This window comes from Numida meleagris, chromosome 8 (genome assembly GCF_002078875.1).
Source record: "Numida meleagris isolate 19003 breed g44 Domestic line chromosome 8, NumMel1.0, whole genome shotgun sequence".
NCBI lineage: Eukaryota > Metazoa > Chordata > Aves > Galliformes > Numididae > Numida > Numida meleagris.
In genome coordinates, this window is record NC_034416.1 from 12,419,741 (window position 1) to 12,432,760 (window position 13,020).

The following is a 13,020-nucleotide window of genomic DNA, read 5'->3' on the forward strand; positions in this document are numbered from 1 at the left end:
TAAAATTAAAACGTTTGAAGACCTGGGCTCCTGCTCCAGGCATGTGCCATGCTGGTGTCTGTGTCTTCATTCAACTGAACCGAGCCTGGCACAGGCCCACGCTTTCCCCAACAAGGGTAATTTGGGGCAAACCAGGAGGGTTTGGGTGCCTCTGGGTCATGTATCCCTTCAGGGCCTATGGCAAAGCCTCCAGGATGGCGGCTTCTCCTGCAGAAAGCACTCCTCTGCCGCCTAATTACCCAGTGGGTCAGGGATTACATCACCGTGGGAATTAATTGATCTTTGAGAGCTGCTTTATCTATAATAAGGGTTACAGCACTATCAGCTTTGCGCTGCTCCTTCTGCCCCTGGCTCTAATAGAAATCAGCACATCATGGGGCTGCCAACGGCGAGGGCGAGCTGACAAAAAGCCGAAATGAGACATACTCGAACCTCTTAAAATCTTTATTTGACTCTATTTTTTATTAGCACATGCATAAAGTGTCAACAGTTGGGGATCATGTCGGACGACGTTTTTCACAGATCGGTCACAAGCGGTGCCCCGGCTCTTGGTGGGCTCCCTGCTTCCCCCATCCCTCCCGGTGCCGGGCAGAGCCCACGGTGCTGCGATACACACGGTCACACGTAGCGACTGGGGACGTAGATAGGTACAAGCAGCAACATCTACTCACCTACTGACTAAGTGCACGTGGTTAAGAGACCCTGTTAGACAGCGAACACCTCTTTCTTCTTTAAAGCCAACTATATAATAATGCAAATTGGGTTATACCCTGCACTGTGTGACCCTCCTGTGGGAGAGGTGCCCATCTCCTGTCGGCTGCATCCACCAAGTGAAAAATTGAAGAGAATGTGGGTAGTAAGTCTGCTAGTAGTAAAATGGCAGCCTTTTGCAGGAGCCACTGCTCCTTCCCCAAGGATACCCTGCCCTGAGCCTCTCCAGCAGGTTGGGAGGAGGAGGAGAAAGAGGAGAAGAAGGAGGAGGAGGAAGAAGAGGAAGAGAATGACTCCACCTGAATACAACCTGAAGCAAACCCACCAGCACAAGCATGTCCTGCTGCCAAGGGATGGGCTTTTGCCCTCCCTGCAGCCTCACTGTGCCCTTCTGGGGACTATCTTCTGCCAAAGGTGCAATGTGTGCACCTGTGTGCCTGCCAGAGAGGGTTTCCCTTAGGTTGGCCAAAGTCAGAGTGCAAACTGATGCCAAGGCTGCCCTGGGGTAAAACCCCGTGTGCAAGGAAGGAGGAATCCTGGTGGGTAGCTTGTGGCTTGGGCAGGTCCAGGTTCTCACCTGGGCGAGGGGAGGCTGAGCATCATTAACACTTACAAATGCTTAGAAATGCCTTGTCCCTTCCCCTTGGGTGGGGATGGGAGCTCTGAATGCTGGATGTCCATCACTGCTGCTCCAACCCCTGGGTGCTCCTTGGAAACACATGGGAGATCCCCAGAGAAGGCACTTGTGTCAGCGATAACACTGCAGCAACTGCTCAAAGCCATGCAGATGTTCTGCTTCACCCCCAGCAAGTCGCCAGACTGAAGGAAAATGGGGAGCCACCAGCCCCAAACCACTCCTAACACCATATTTCAGAGCAAAAGTTTCTTTTGGTGTGAGTTTTCCTTTCTTTGTCCTAATCTGCTCCATTCTGAGATGAAAGGCACCACAAAGAGAGGCCCTGTTTGAGGGAAACTGGCCAGAGCTAGATGTAGACCTGAAACCAACACAAACCAACTTTGGCAGTGGCTCCATGATCAAAACTCATACTGGGAAGAGATGTGGGAACCAGTAGTGGCACTTCTCCTCCAGCCTCAGAGCAACCCTAATGGAGCCAGCAGCTCCCCAGCGTGCATCACAGTGACTTCACTGGGCTCTAAGTCCACCTCACTTCCAACCCAAGAGTTTTACGTTTATATTTTCCATGGAAAGCGGCCTTTTGTCAGGTAAGAGTTCCCAGTGGAGGCATCAGGCATTAGCAAGCACTGACAGTGGGTGAAATCAGCGAGATTTGAAGCACCTGAGCTGAGCTGGAGCCTTCAGGGATAAAAGCACTTCCTGCTATAGAGGAGACCCATCTTCTTGCTGAGCTGTGAGTTGTTTGTTTTGCTCTTCTGAGTGAGTTTCATATAAACCAACTTTTAGAAGTAGTCTTGGTGACAGCTGATGGGCGGCTAGCTGATGGACAGTGCTGGTCTGATGTTTTTCTTTTCTGGCAGTCATGTAAGTTTTTTCTTTGCTTTATTTTTATGAGGTTTAAATTTATTTATTTTTAGGTTGCTTTGTAGTGGGTTTTGCCTACCTAAGGATATTCTTGTACAGAGTGGTGGGAGCATGACCAAGCTAAGATGACAGAGTGTTTTCCTATTTTGTTTCCTGACTTCTTAATATTTTCTACCAGCTCAGTGCTGGAATTGCCACCAAGCTGGAGATCCCCCAGGACCACCCCAGTCCCTTGACCTTGCCACCACAGGAGAGGAGCACATGGGTTCACAACCCCAAACACAATGCCAGCAACAGATTTAAGCACGTTCTTGCTAAAGACTATAGAGGGACATCTGGGTGCTGCTCTGAAGGGGTGCACCTGTGAGAAGATATCTGATAGGAGAGAGGTGGAAAGGGGAAGGTGAAAGATCCATAACCTACCATTACATAGTGTTATGGAGCAGTCAGTGGCCTCAGGACCCTGTATTAATGTAGACAGAGACTAATACTGATGTTACACCAACATTGCCTGCAAGGGATGCCACAGCCAAGCATGTCCCATCTGCAAGCCTTGCCCCAGCCAGGACAGCCCACAACAAGGGGGTCCCTGCTCTGAGCGCATCCCAGTGCCTCTCCTAACCTGTCTGTGAGCGTGGTACTGAAGGCTTTGGGACAAACATCCGCTGAATCCTATGACACTTCTCCCCCTTCTCAGCAAAATCCTTGAGCAATTCTCACCTGGAGAAAGTGAAGCCTGCATGAGTGAGTCTAGAAAAGCTGGGGTTTGTTAAAAGATTGGATTCACACAAACACACACACAAAAAAGGAGAAAACCCTTCTGGCTCTCAAAGATTGAAATATTTTCAAGTTCACGGTTAAGTGTAAGTGCCTGAAGGAGGACATCTATGAGCTTGGGGACATCACATGAATTGCATGGGCAGCTCTCAGTGGCAATGTGCAGCCATGGCAGCGCTGCTGGGTGCGTTCCCTACCACGTGCGTGGCCATCCCAGAGGGGTGCAGCCCCGTGAGGCCTGGGGATGGCCACCCACATGAAGACAAGATCATCATGTCTCACTGCTCCCATGCTTTGCTCAGGCACTTCTGTGTGGGAATGGTGGAGGGACAGAGAGCCCTGCCATTGGCAGGGGGATGCAGCTGTGGTGCTGGTTGTGGAGAAGGGACAGCGGTCCTCGAGGTGCTGCTGCCTGGTCAGGAGGGTAAATTCATGGGTATGTGAGTGAGTGAGCTTTTGTGGCTTCTAAAGTGCAGTGCAGGTCATATGGTCTTTACTGTAAACTGTAAACTCCTCAGGACAGAGCTCTTGCCCTTACTTTTATTTTATTTTTTTTCTGTAAAGTGATGTGCCAGCCTAGAAACCCTTACCCCTAAATAACAACAACTACTATAGGAAAACAGGAGTGGTGAGAAGGACAGTCTGTGCTCCCTGTGCCAGCATGGTGAGAGCAGATGGGGGGAGCTTCCCATGGCCCTCTCTGCTCCATCCTCAGGGCCATGGCATGGTGCTTTGGGGAAGCACCCTCCAAATGAGGACCTCCAGTGCTACAACCTGTCTCTCTCCATGTGGGGCTCCCCTTGGTCATTACAGGGAAGGTGTTGATTCAGGTTCTGTTCCAAGGGAGGGTCTCCCAAGCTTGTGTGTGTCTTGAAAAGGAGATACAGATGACAAAGTTGCAAGGAGTGAATTTGAATCTAAGGAGGGAGCTCCTTGGAGCAGCTGTGCTCAGTCTTACACTTGCCACCAGAACAAAGCCTTCCTGGGATGAAATGACTGCAAGTGCAGCAGCCCTTGCAGAGTGTAATGCTTGCTCCTCCCTAGGTGTCTGCCTAGGGTGGAGAAGCTGCCCAATGCTGTTTTATTCCTTCAGGACAACGATCCTCTAAAAGCTGTTAGCATCAGCAGCCAGGTCTGAGGCTCCTCCAAGATTGAGGAGAAGCTGGGGTGCATGGCTGGAATGTGAACACTGCCCAACTCCATAAAGCTCACAAGACATCAGCCAGACCACCCTGCACAGCCCATGAGCACAGTGCTCTCCTAATATCCCTTTCCACGTCAACTGGAGATACCCAAGATGTTCCTGATGGACCTCAGGCACTAGAGCCTCCTGTTACATCTCTGAGCAGAGGCAAACCAGCTTTTCTTTTTGGATGACTCAAGCCTAATTCATTCGTATGCACACAGAATATGCTTCCCCCTGCTGGCAATATTTTGTTTATTTTTAATCTATGCTGATAAATTGGCAAGGAGGAGAAGGCAGATGAAATGGCAAGGGGAACCTCAGGAGACTGGTTGGGCTCATTAAATGTTTGGCACTCTGTGGTTATCTGTTGGCAATTAAATGCCACTGCTATGTTTTAACATGGAATATGATACCTTAATATACAGGGGAATCTCCCCTACCCACTTTTGGTACACTTGAGAGACAGGAGGAATTCAATCATCTGTGACCTGGATTGTATTTTCAATGGCTGCCAAGCTAGATAAAATATTCAAATATTCACTTTTATATCAGCCCACGTGGGGATTTGAGCATTTCAGGTTGTATAATGCAGGGTGGCCTACTTTTGGAGTATACAGAAATAGGCACATATGTACAAAATACGGAGTGTGCAGCATATGGGTCAGCCAGCCAGCATTAATTAGTCCGGCACAACCAACTCCCGCAGCGCTAGCCTGGCCCAGACCCACCAAAGAGCTCGTGCTGGATTTCAGAGGTGACCAGGTCAAGAAATACAGGCATACACCTGGAATAAAAACGGTCATCCTCAGAGGTGGCTGAGACCCTCAAGCAAAGGCCCCGAGGATGTTGCTCTGCCAGCAGAGCTGGCCTTGCAGGGATGGCTGCCGCATGAGACTGGGGCTCTTGGTGCCACCAGGTGCTGCCCATCTGCCTTGTGATGCTGCCAGGAGAGAGCTGGGGAGAGCAATGGGCACTGCAATCAGACCAGAAATAGGTGTCTGCAGCCTGCACTGACTATACAGGTTACTTGTTTACTGACTATACAAGAAACCTGAGCAGAGAGCTCTAACACAGCACCTCACTGGGAGGCTACCTGTGGATCAGCCCATCTGTCCTGTCAGGACAGCTCCAGCACAGCCAAGGCAGGCTCAGCCCATAGAAGAGCTGGGTCATGATGTATTCTAGCAATAGCAGTGCTGGAAGGCTTATAGTCCTGCTGCCTTGCTCTGGAGTTGGGGATGTGGAGGGACTGGAATCCCTTGGGTGGGGTGTCAACACAAGTGGGGATGGCATAGGGACATGAAGGTGTAGGGAAATGGGGGCAAGCCCTACTCCCTGCCACCACGAGGTTCCTGGCTCCTCTGCCTATGTGCAGGGCAAGCAAGGTTGAGTGTGTGATTGTCCAGTGCTTCACGATGCAATGGCATCGACCCTGATAACAGCACGAGCTGAGGCTGCCAACCTAAGTCACTGCGGTGTCACCATGAGGTGTTGGGAGCATGAGGCTGTTGGGATCACCCTCACCCATCACATGCGACCACAGCAAGTCCTACCAGAGTCACTGCATGCTTTCATGTGGCAAAGAACAACCAGAGCATGAAAAGAAGAGATCCAGCCTTGCAGGGGCACTCGGCCCCATTTCCCACTATAGGGGCAGCCACCGACCCAAAGGTTGAGCCAGTCCCATGTGTCCCTGAGCCCCTTCCCCATCTCCATGTGCTGGTGGGATGCCCTGGCTCTGCCCCAGCACAGATCAGCCCCACAGCTGACCCCATATCCCCATGAACACCCTGATAGGAATGGCAGCCTCTCACATGAGGCCATTACTCTTTCTAAATTACCAAACAACTGCTTTCTTTTCACATACAAACAGTATCACAAGTGCATCTCCGTTAACAATGTTCCACAATAAGTACTGATAGGGGACTGCCTAAATGTTACTCTGATTTTTTTTTTTAACAAGATTTTCTTCTGAATTGCTCCATGTCACTTCCCAGCTGCCCTGCCAAGGAAATCCCATAGTGGGCATGGGGGTGGGCCCCCACCCAGCTGGGGGCACCAGGACAAGGCCAAAAGCACAAGGACTTTCTGCATAGCTCCTTCAACGGTGTTAAAGTCAAGGAGAGCTTCCTTGAAGGAGTGGGGGGACCAAACACAGAGCTGTGGCCCACAACAGGGCAGAGAAGAGTGCAGAACTATCATCAGCACCAACAGCACTACCATCAGCACTTCCCACCTGAAATCCTTCCCCAGCCATCCTGGTCTTTTCCTGAACCCCGTCCAAACCCTGCTCAGCACCACATTGATGCTCATGGGGCGGTGGTGGGAGGAGTGGGGGCGCTTCAGTCCCACTGGAAGGAGTCAGTGGGATGCAGAAAAATGGGGTATGTCACGTCCAAAGGACAGAGGCTGTTTTGTATCACTCAGCACCAGCAAGAGCTCATGATGACACTTCTTAGTAGATAGGCTGGGGCTTGTGGTCATTACGTCCCCCCATGAAGTGTTTCTCTTCAGAGGAAAATAAGCAGATGCTCAGGGCATCCTTTGAGATCAGCAGTTCTCAGGGTGGATTTAAACATCAGCTCCTATGAGCCTTTGGGGTCACAGCCAGCCCTCCCACCAGCTTTACAGGTCTCTTTGCTTTCAGGATCTCCCTGTGCAGCTGTTGGCTCCGATGCCCACCTGGCTGCTGGGGGAGGCAGGCACCAAGTCTGACTTCTCCCCAGAAGAGATGTCATGAGTGGGTCTCAGATTTCTCTCCCATTTGGTGTTCACGGTGTATGGGAATACAAGAGAGGGGCACGTGGCCATGTCAGAGGGCCCACACTGGTCCTGGCCCGTACACTGCTGGTTGGAAGCCTCTTGCAGCTCTGCAGAGCCATACCTCTGACTGGGACATTTTCAGTATTTCACACCCGTTTGCTCTGTCCTCCCGCGAATCCTCCTTTAATAGCTGCGCGAAAAGGCTGCTATGATTCATGCTCTATTTTGATGAGCAAACCGGTATTTTTGGCACGGTGGTGGGGGCCCCGTTCCCGCACTCCCCACCTGCACCATGCTTCAGGGACAAGGGACAGGGCAGCACCAGGACAGTGCCCTGGGACGGGGTTGATCTCAACTGTACCAGTGGGGTCTGTGGGGATACAAAGTGCAAATCGAGAGAGCGAGCCCAAACCTCGCCCTCAGTTTCAGTGGTTTGGGTTTACCTAAGAGCAGCATTTTTTTCTGACTATTTTTCTTCAAATAACACCGTGATGGTTCAGCACTAAGGCCAAGGATAGCGGGGTTTTGGGACACTGCTCCCCAGCCCTTACCCTCAGGACACATTGCACTACATACGCTGGTTCCCTGCCAGCTGCATGAACCTTGCCTTCATGCTTTTCTCCCAGAAATCTGTCCCAAGGATGGGAATGGGCTCAGGGGTCACAAACACTTCAGTTTCCTCCCAGAGCTCCCCATTACACGTTCAACATCTAGCTGCAAAAGCTCTCCTGCCTCTTGGTTCCGTTTCTCCACCAAAGCCAGCCTTTGGTTGTGGAGCATTCCTATTTACCCAGCCAGAGTGTTTTCAGCATCGTTAAGCGTGGAGGTGCTACTAATTCCCGGCCTCACTGCCTCAAAGGTGCCTGCTACCCGTGCACAGCCTCCAGCGCTGCCCAAATGGTTTTCGACATGGTGTGAAAGCAAAGCTCCTGAATTAGTGGGGCTGATCGCAGTTGTCAGCATCCAGGTTTGGGGGAAGCGCCGTACGCACCTGGTGCAGGGGAGCCCCGGCACGGCCCCTCAGTCTGACCACTCATTATCATCCAGCTCAGAGTCGTCGTCTGACTCGCTGTACTCCACCGCGATCCGGCGGGACAGGATGGTCGCCACATCATTGCCCACGGGCTCTTTCTTGGCCTCTTGCTCCCACTGCTCCTGGACTTTCCGCAGTTGAATGCCTGCATTAGGAAAGGTGTGAAAGCTTTAGGGGCAGTGTCCCCTGCCAGCTGCCATCCCCAGTTAAATGCATGGGCTGGAATAGGGTGGCTGCACCTGATCACAAAGATACAACCTTCCTCCTTGGCACCCCCTCAGCCTGTGGATGTTGGAGATCCTTGGAGGCCAAATCTTGCGCTCATCTTTGATGGCATGAAGCAGAAAAGGTAAATGGAAGACACCCTGGCGAGCAGCATGAGCTGCAACCTGGCAGGAGGCCGGGTTCTTAGGAGTGCTGTCATAGTGCCTATGGCACTTCCATTCACGGACTGCCACCTCCCCAGCAGTGACACCTCAAGTCACACAACCATCATAAGCTCATAGAACAGTTGGGTTGGAAGGGATCTCAAAGCCCATCCAGCTACAGCCCCCTGCTGTGGGCTGGGTGCCCCCCACCAGCTCAGGCTGCCCAGGGCCCCACTCAGCCTGGCCTTGAGCACCTCCAGGGATGGGGCACCCACACCTCCCTGGGCAGCAGTGCCAGGGCCTCACCACTCTCATCATGAAGGATTTCTTCTTTATATTTAATCTACACTTTCACTCTTCCAGTTTAAAGCTGTTTACCCCTCATCCTTTCACTATTCCCTCTGACAAACGGTTCCTTCCCACCTGTTCTATATCTCTTTTAGGTGTAGGAAGGCTGCTATCAGGTCTCCATGGAACCTTGTCCAGGCTGAACAACCCCAGCTCTCCCATGTCCTCTCCATAGCAGAGCAGCTCCATCCCTCTGAAACTCTTCCCTCCAAATTCCGTCCACGGAATCCTTCTCCCCAGGTCCCATTTGGATTCCACCATCTTTGTGTACCACCCAGACACCCAGGGGTCACCTGCAGCTCCAGCAAGCCACCACCACCCAACTCTGGACCACAGCATTTTGTCCGGTGCACCCCTCACCACCCACTGTGGGGGGCCGGACCCCTGCCCCATCTCACCCCTGCGGATGGCCGCAAGTAGGTCGCTCCGGGCATCGCTCATGGGCATCAGTGGGATCGGCGGCTTCCGGGACTCGGCAGCGGGGGCCGGCGGTGAGGCCGAGTGTGCTGGCGAGGTGGTGAGGGCCGGGGGCCCCGGTGGCGGTGGTGGTGGGGCCACGGGTGGGCCCATGGGGGCAGCCTGCGGCGGGGAAGCGGAGTAGGGGCCGGGCGGTGCGGGGGGCGGCGAGGGCGCGTAAGAGGGGTGGGCGGCGGGAGCGGCCGTGCCAGGGGGCAGTGCTGTGGGGGCTGCCATGGGGCTGTCGAAGGCAGTCTGCGCAGAGGGGATGACAGGCGGCGGGGGCGGCGGGGCCGGCGGCACAAAGTACTCCGTCATCGGTACCGGCTGCGGTCTGCAAGGGGAGAAGGGCCATCAGCAACACAGGGCACAGCAGCAGCCTTCCTGAGTCCCTGAGACATGAAAGGAAGCCCTACCCGAAATCCTTGACCAAGTGAGGTCTGGGCCCGTTCAGCACAGCCTCGGGGGGCTGTGGCACATGGGGCTGTTGGGCGCGGTTGAGGCTGTTCTGCCGGCTGCCCGCTGGTGGTCGGTAGCCATGTTCTGGAGGGGGGACGGCCGGCAGCACCCCGTCCTTGTGCTCTGCAGGCAGGTGGGCTGTGGGGGCCAGCAGCTGTCCCGGGTGGTTGGGGCTTGCCGGGTAAGAGTGCTCAGCAGCATCCGAGGTGTAGGATCTACGGCGACAGGAAAACCAAAGGGTCGCATGCCTGGGAGGGGGAGGGCTGGGCAAGGGAGTGGTTTGGGGTAAGTGGGGTCAGGGCCACAAAACACAAGGGAGGACACAAAATAGAGGCGGACAAGAGAGCACAGAGAGGAGGACGACACCAATGGAGCTGGACCGGACTCTTCCCTCAGCTCCTAAGCCACTTGGACTTTATCCCAACACCAACATCCAGGATGCGACCCCGGTGGGCACCACTGTGCTACACACGAAGCTACATGGGTCTATGGCTCATTGACCTCACCTTCCCAAAAACCCTTGGTGTGCTAGCCCAGCGACGGAGAAGAGAAAAACCAGAAGTGCCGAAAAGCAAAGGAAACCCAGCGAGCTGAACGTGTAATAGGTAAAACCTGCCTATTATCTGGGGACAGTGATCCTTCCGATGATGCCATGTGATATGGGGATGGTGAGAACCTGTTATCGGGTCGGAACTCTTTATCGTATGCCATCATGTTCCACTCCAGGCGCCGGTTGCGGGCTTTCCGCACTTTCTTCACCTCCCGAGTGGAGTCCTCCACCAGCCGCTGCTCCTGGGGACACACAGCTGCAGCTTCACCTCTGTCCCACAGTCTCCATGGGTGAAGCCTATGGAGCATCGCCCCGAGCCCACCCCAGAGCCATCCCTGTGCCTGCTACCTTCTGCCTGCGTTTCTCCTTCCTCTTGTCCTCAGTTGCCTGCAGCATCTTCTCCTTCCACAGGTTGAAGAAATAGGAGGGATCGGTGTAGAATTTGAGGCCATCTTTCTTGTCATCCCTGAAGGGAGAAAAGGGGAATGTAAGCCACAGGGAGGGGGAATCCCCAAAATATTTCAGTGCTAGCAATGGCAGTGCACAGAGAGAGACCCTTCAGCCCTTCCCATGATCACCACCTCCCACCAGCATCCATCTCTTTCCCATCTCATGCCCTCCATTGGGACATTACAAAGAATTATGTGGGGACAGCAGTGCTGCTGTCTTGGGCTTTTTTTCTCAGAAAAGAGACCTCTTCCCCTGCATAGGGAGGCTTGATACGGTCAAGGACATAAGCTGTTTGGACACCCATGAACATGACCAGTGTGGAGATGTCATTACCTGCAGTACCATATTATGATCTTATGGACATGGCACAGTGGGATATGATTTAGTGGTAGGACTTGGTAGGTCAGGGTCACAGAATCATGGAGTGGTTGAGGTTGGACAGGACCTTTGGGTCCATCTGGTTCCACTCCTGCTCCAGCAGGGCCACCAGAGCATGGCGCTCAGGCCCACATCCAGAACTCTTTGAACATCACCATGAGGAGGCACCAGAACCTCTCCAGGCACCATCAGTGCCAATAGTCATCACAAATTAGCACCAGTGCTATAGTATCTGTAAGGCTGATGGTTGGAGTTGCTGATCTTTTCCAACCTAGATGATTCTGTGGTGCAGGATCACCAGTTCCAGGTGCCCTATGCAATTATGGTGGCACAGCCATAGGGAAAACAGCCCTCACCAAGTAGCAATGGGGTCACACCCCCCAGCACCTCTCCTGCCAAGGGCCCCAGGTGTCCCCCCAGCACTCTGAAGAGCGAGGGGTCAGCTGCCCCACCTGTATGGCGTGAGGATGTTGAGCGGTGGGGGCTTGTCACAGCGCTGGTACATCTCCATCACAGGGTTGGGGATGGAGTTGCGGGACACAACCTGTTGGTTCTGCACTGTGGAGCTCTTGAAGGCCTTCCGCATGTTGATGTCCTGCAGCGAAACTGGGGACGCAGGGTGGGGAGAGGAGAATTATCTCTTTGCCTCATCTCACAGCTCCAAAACAACCACGGGCATGGTGCTATCCACCTGCCGGCCCCTCACCTTCCTCCACGGTAGAGTCCAGCTGCGTCACCTTGATGACCAGCAGGTCCACCCTCTCCTGCAGCGAGTTCATCCTCATGTAGAAGCTGTTGGCCTCGTTGAACAGCTCTCCAAAGATGTCCTCAGCGTGCCGGCCTGCCGAGGCACAATGCGCTCCCATCATTTGCTGCTTTGTTTGCAGTCTCAGGACTGTACGCTGTGTTTTGGGGAGCTGTGCTGAGTCCCCTCCAGGCCCAGCAATGCACATTCCATCCTCACTGGGTACAGGTTGGGGTTTCCCCCACAAACCTGAACCAAGTGGCTCCCACATCACGGCTGCTTTTGGCAGCTCCGTAAACACAGAGCTTCTCTTTCTGGGAGTATTTTAGAAAATTAACTAGTTCTGGAGGGGGAAAAAAGGGCACTAGATGGAGAACCCTGGGGAGCCTACACTGCTCTTTCTATTTCAAGGCAATGTTCAGCAGTGAAATAGGTTTCTCCTATTAAATGTTCCCGCTCGCATGCACAGGGCTCGTCCTTCTCTTTGCTGCTGGAATCAGTCCTGAAGCAGGAAGGATTGAGGCCTTTTATACCGAACTATCTTTCACCTAGAGCATTCACGTGGCTCTGAGAGTGTTCTGCATTAACAAGAAGAGGGTTTTCTTTTAATCTAAATACCTTCTTATTTCCAGATAAGAAATGAAAGATTCTCAAAAAGACTGGCAACAAGAGGACAACAGGTCTTGAAACACCGCCACGTTCCCCCTTTGGACTCCACCCAGAGCATCCCTTTCTTAATATATAGATAAATCCCACCCTACTGGGGGCTCTCAGAACCAAACCGGGGTCAGTGACGGCAGCGTCGCACCACCTCAACCATCCCCAGTGCTGGCACAGGGTGACAGCAGCCCCATCCCCATCCCCATCCCCTGTGACTCACTGAGGCTGCCCAGCTGCTTGATGATGGCAGCCAGCGTGCTGTTGGTGACACATTCCAGCTCACTCGTCACCCCCTCGGGCAGGGCGCCCCGGCACAGGTGCCGGGGCTCGATGTTCCTCTTCACCAGCGGCATGCTGCCAGTGGGCACTCACACTCTCCTGGGCGAGGAAGAAAGAGGGAAGAACAACCCAAAACAGCCTTTTCCATTTGCATTTCCACTCTTCTCTCTCTGTGGACCCATCTGGGAGATGGTGATGACAGAGCATGGCTCAAACCAGCAGCAAACCTCATGCAATGCAACCCTTCAGCCAGGCCCCAAAACAACACCCCTGACTCAAATGAGAGCGAGCGAGCGCCTGTAATTCCATTATTTCCAGCTGACTGCAGAGCTCTCCAGGGTTTTATTTGTGCACAC

General features: G+C 53.3%; 1 protein-coding gene across 1 annotated transcript; it reads right to left on the reverse strand.

The window, feature by feature from the left end:
- On the reverse strand, positions 7,854-12,743 carry LOC110403383 (wiskott-Aldrich syndrome protein family member 3-like). Its single transcript, XM_021406537.1, has 8 exons — positions 12,606-12,743; positions 11,687-11,821; positions 11,433-11,586; positions 10,501-10,618; positions 10,219-10,394; positions 9,560-9,817; positions 9,086-9,477; positions 7,854-8,116 (listed from the first exon to the last, which is right to left on the reverse strand). The coding sequence occupies exons 1-8, from the start codon at positions 12,736-12,738 to the stop codon at positions 7,959-7,961; spliced, it is 1,524 nt and encodes a 507-aa protein (XP_021262212.1). The 5' UTR covers positions 12,739-12,743; the 3' UTR covers positions 7,854-7,958.

Coding starts and splice junctions, on each gene's coding strand:
- LOC110403383 (XM_021406537.1), bottom strand. CDS start 12,738: ATGCCGCTGGTGAAGAGGAACATCGAGCCCCGGCACCTGTGCCGGGGC. Junction 10,395..10,500: donor AGGAGAAACGCAGGCAGAAG/GTAGCAGGCACA, acceptor GTGTGTCCCCAG/GAGCAGCGGCTGGTGGAGGA. Junction 8,117..9,085: donor ACTTGCGGCCATCCGCAGGG/GTGAGATGGGGC, acceptor TTCCTAATGCAG/GCATTCAACTGCGGAAAGTC.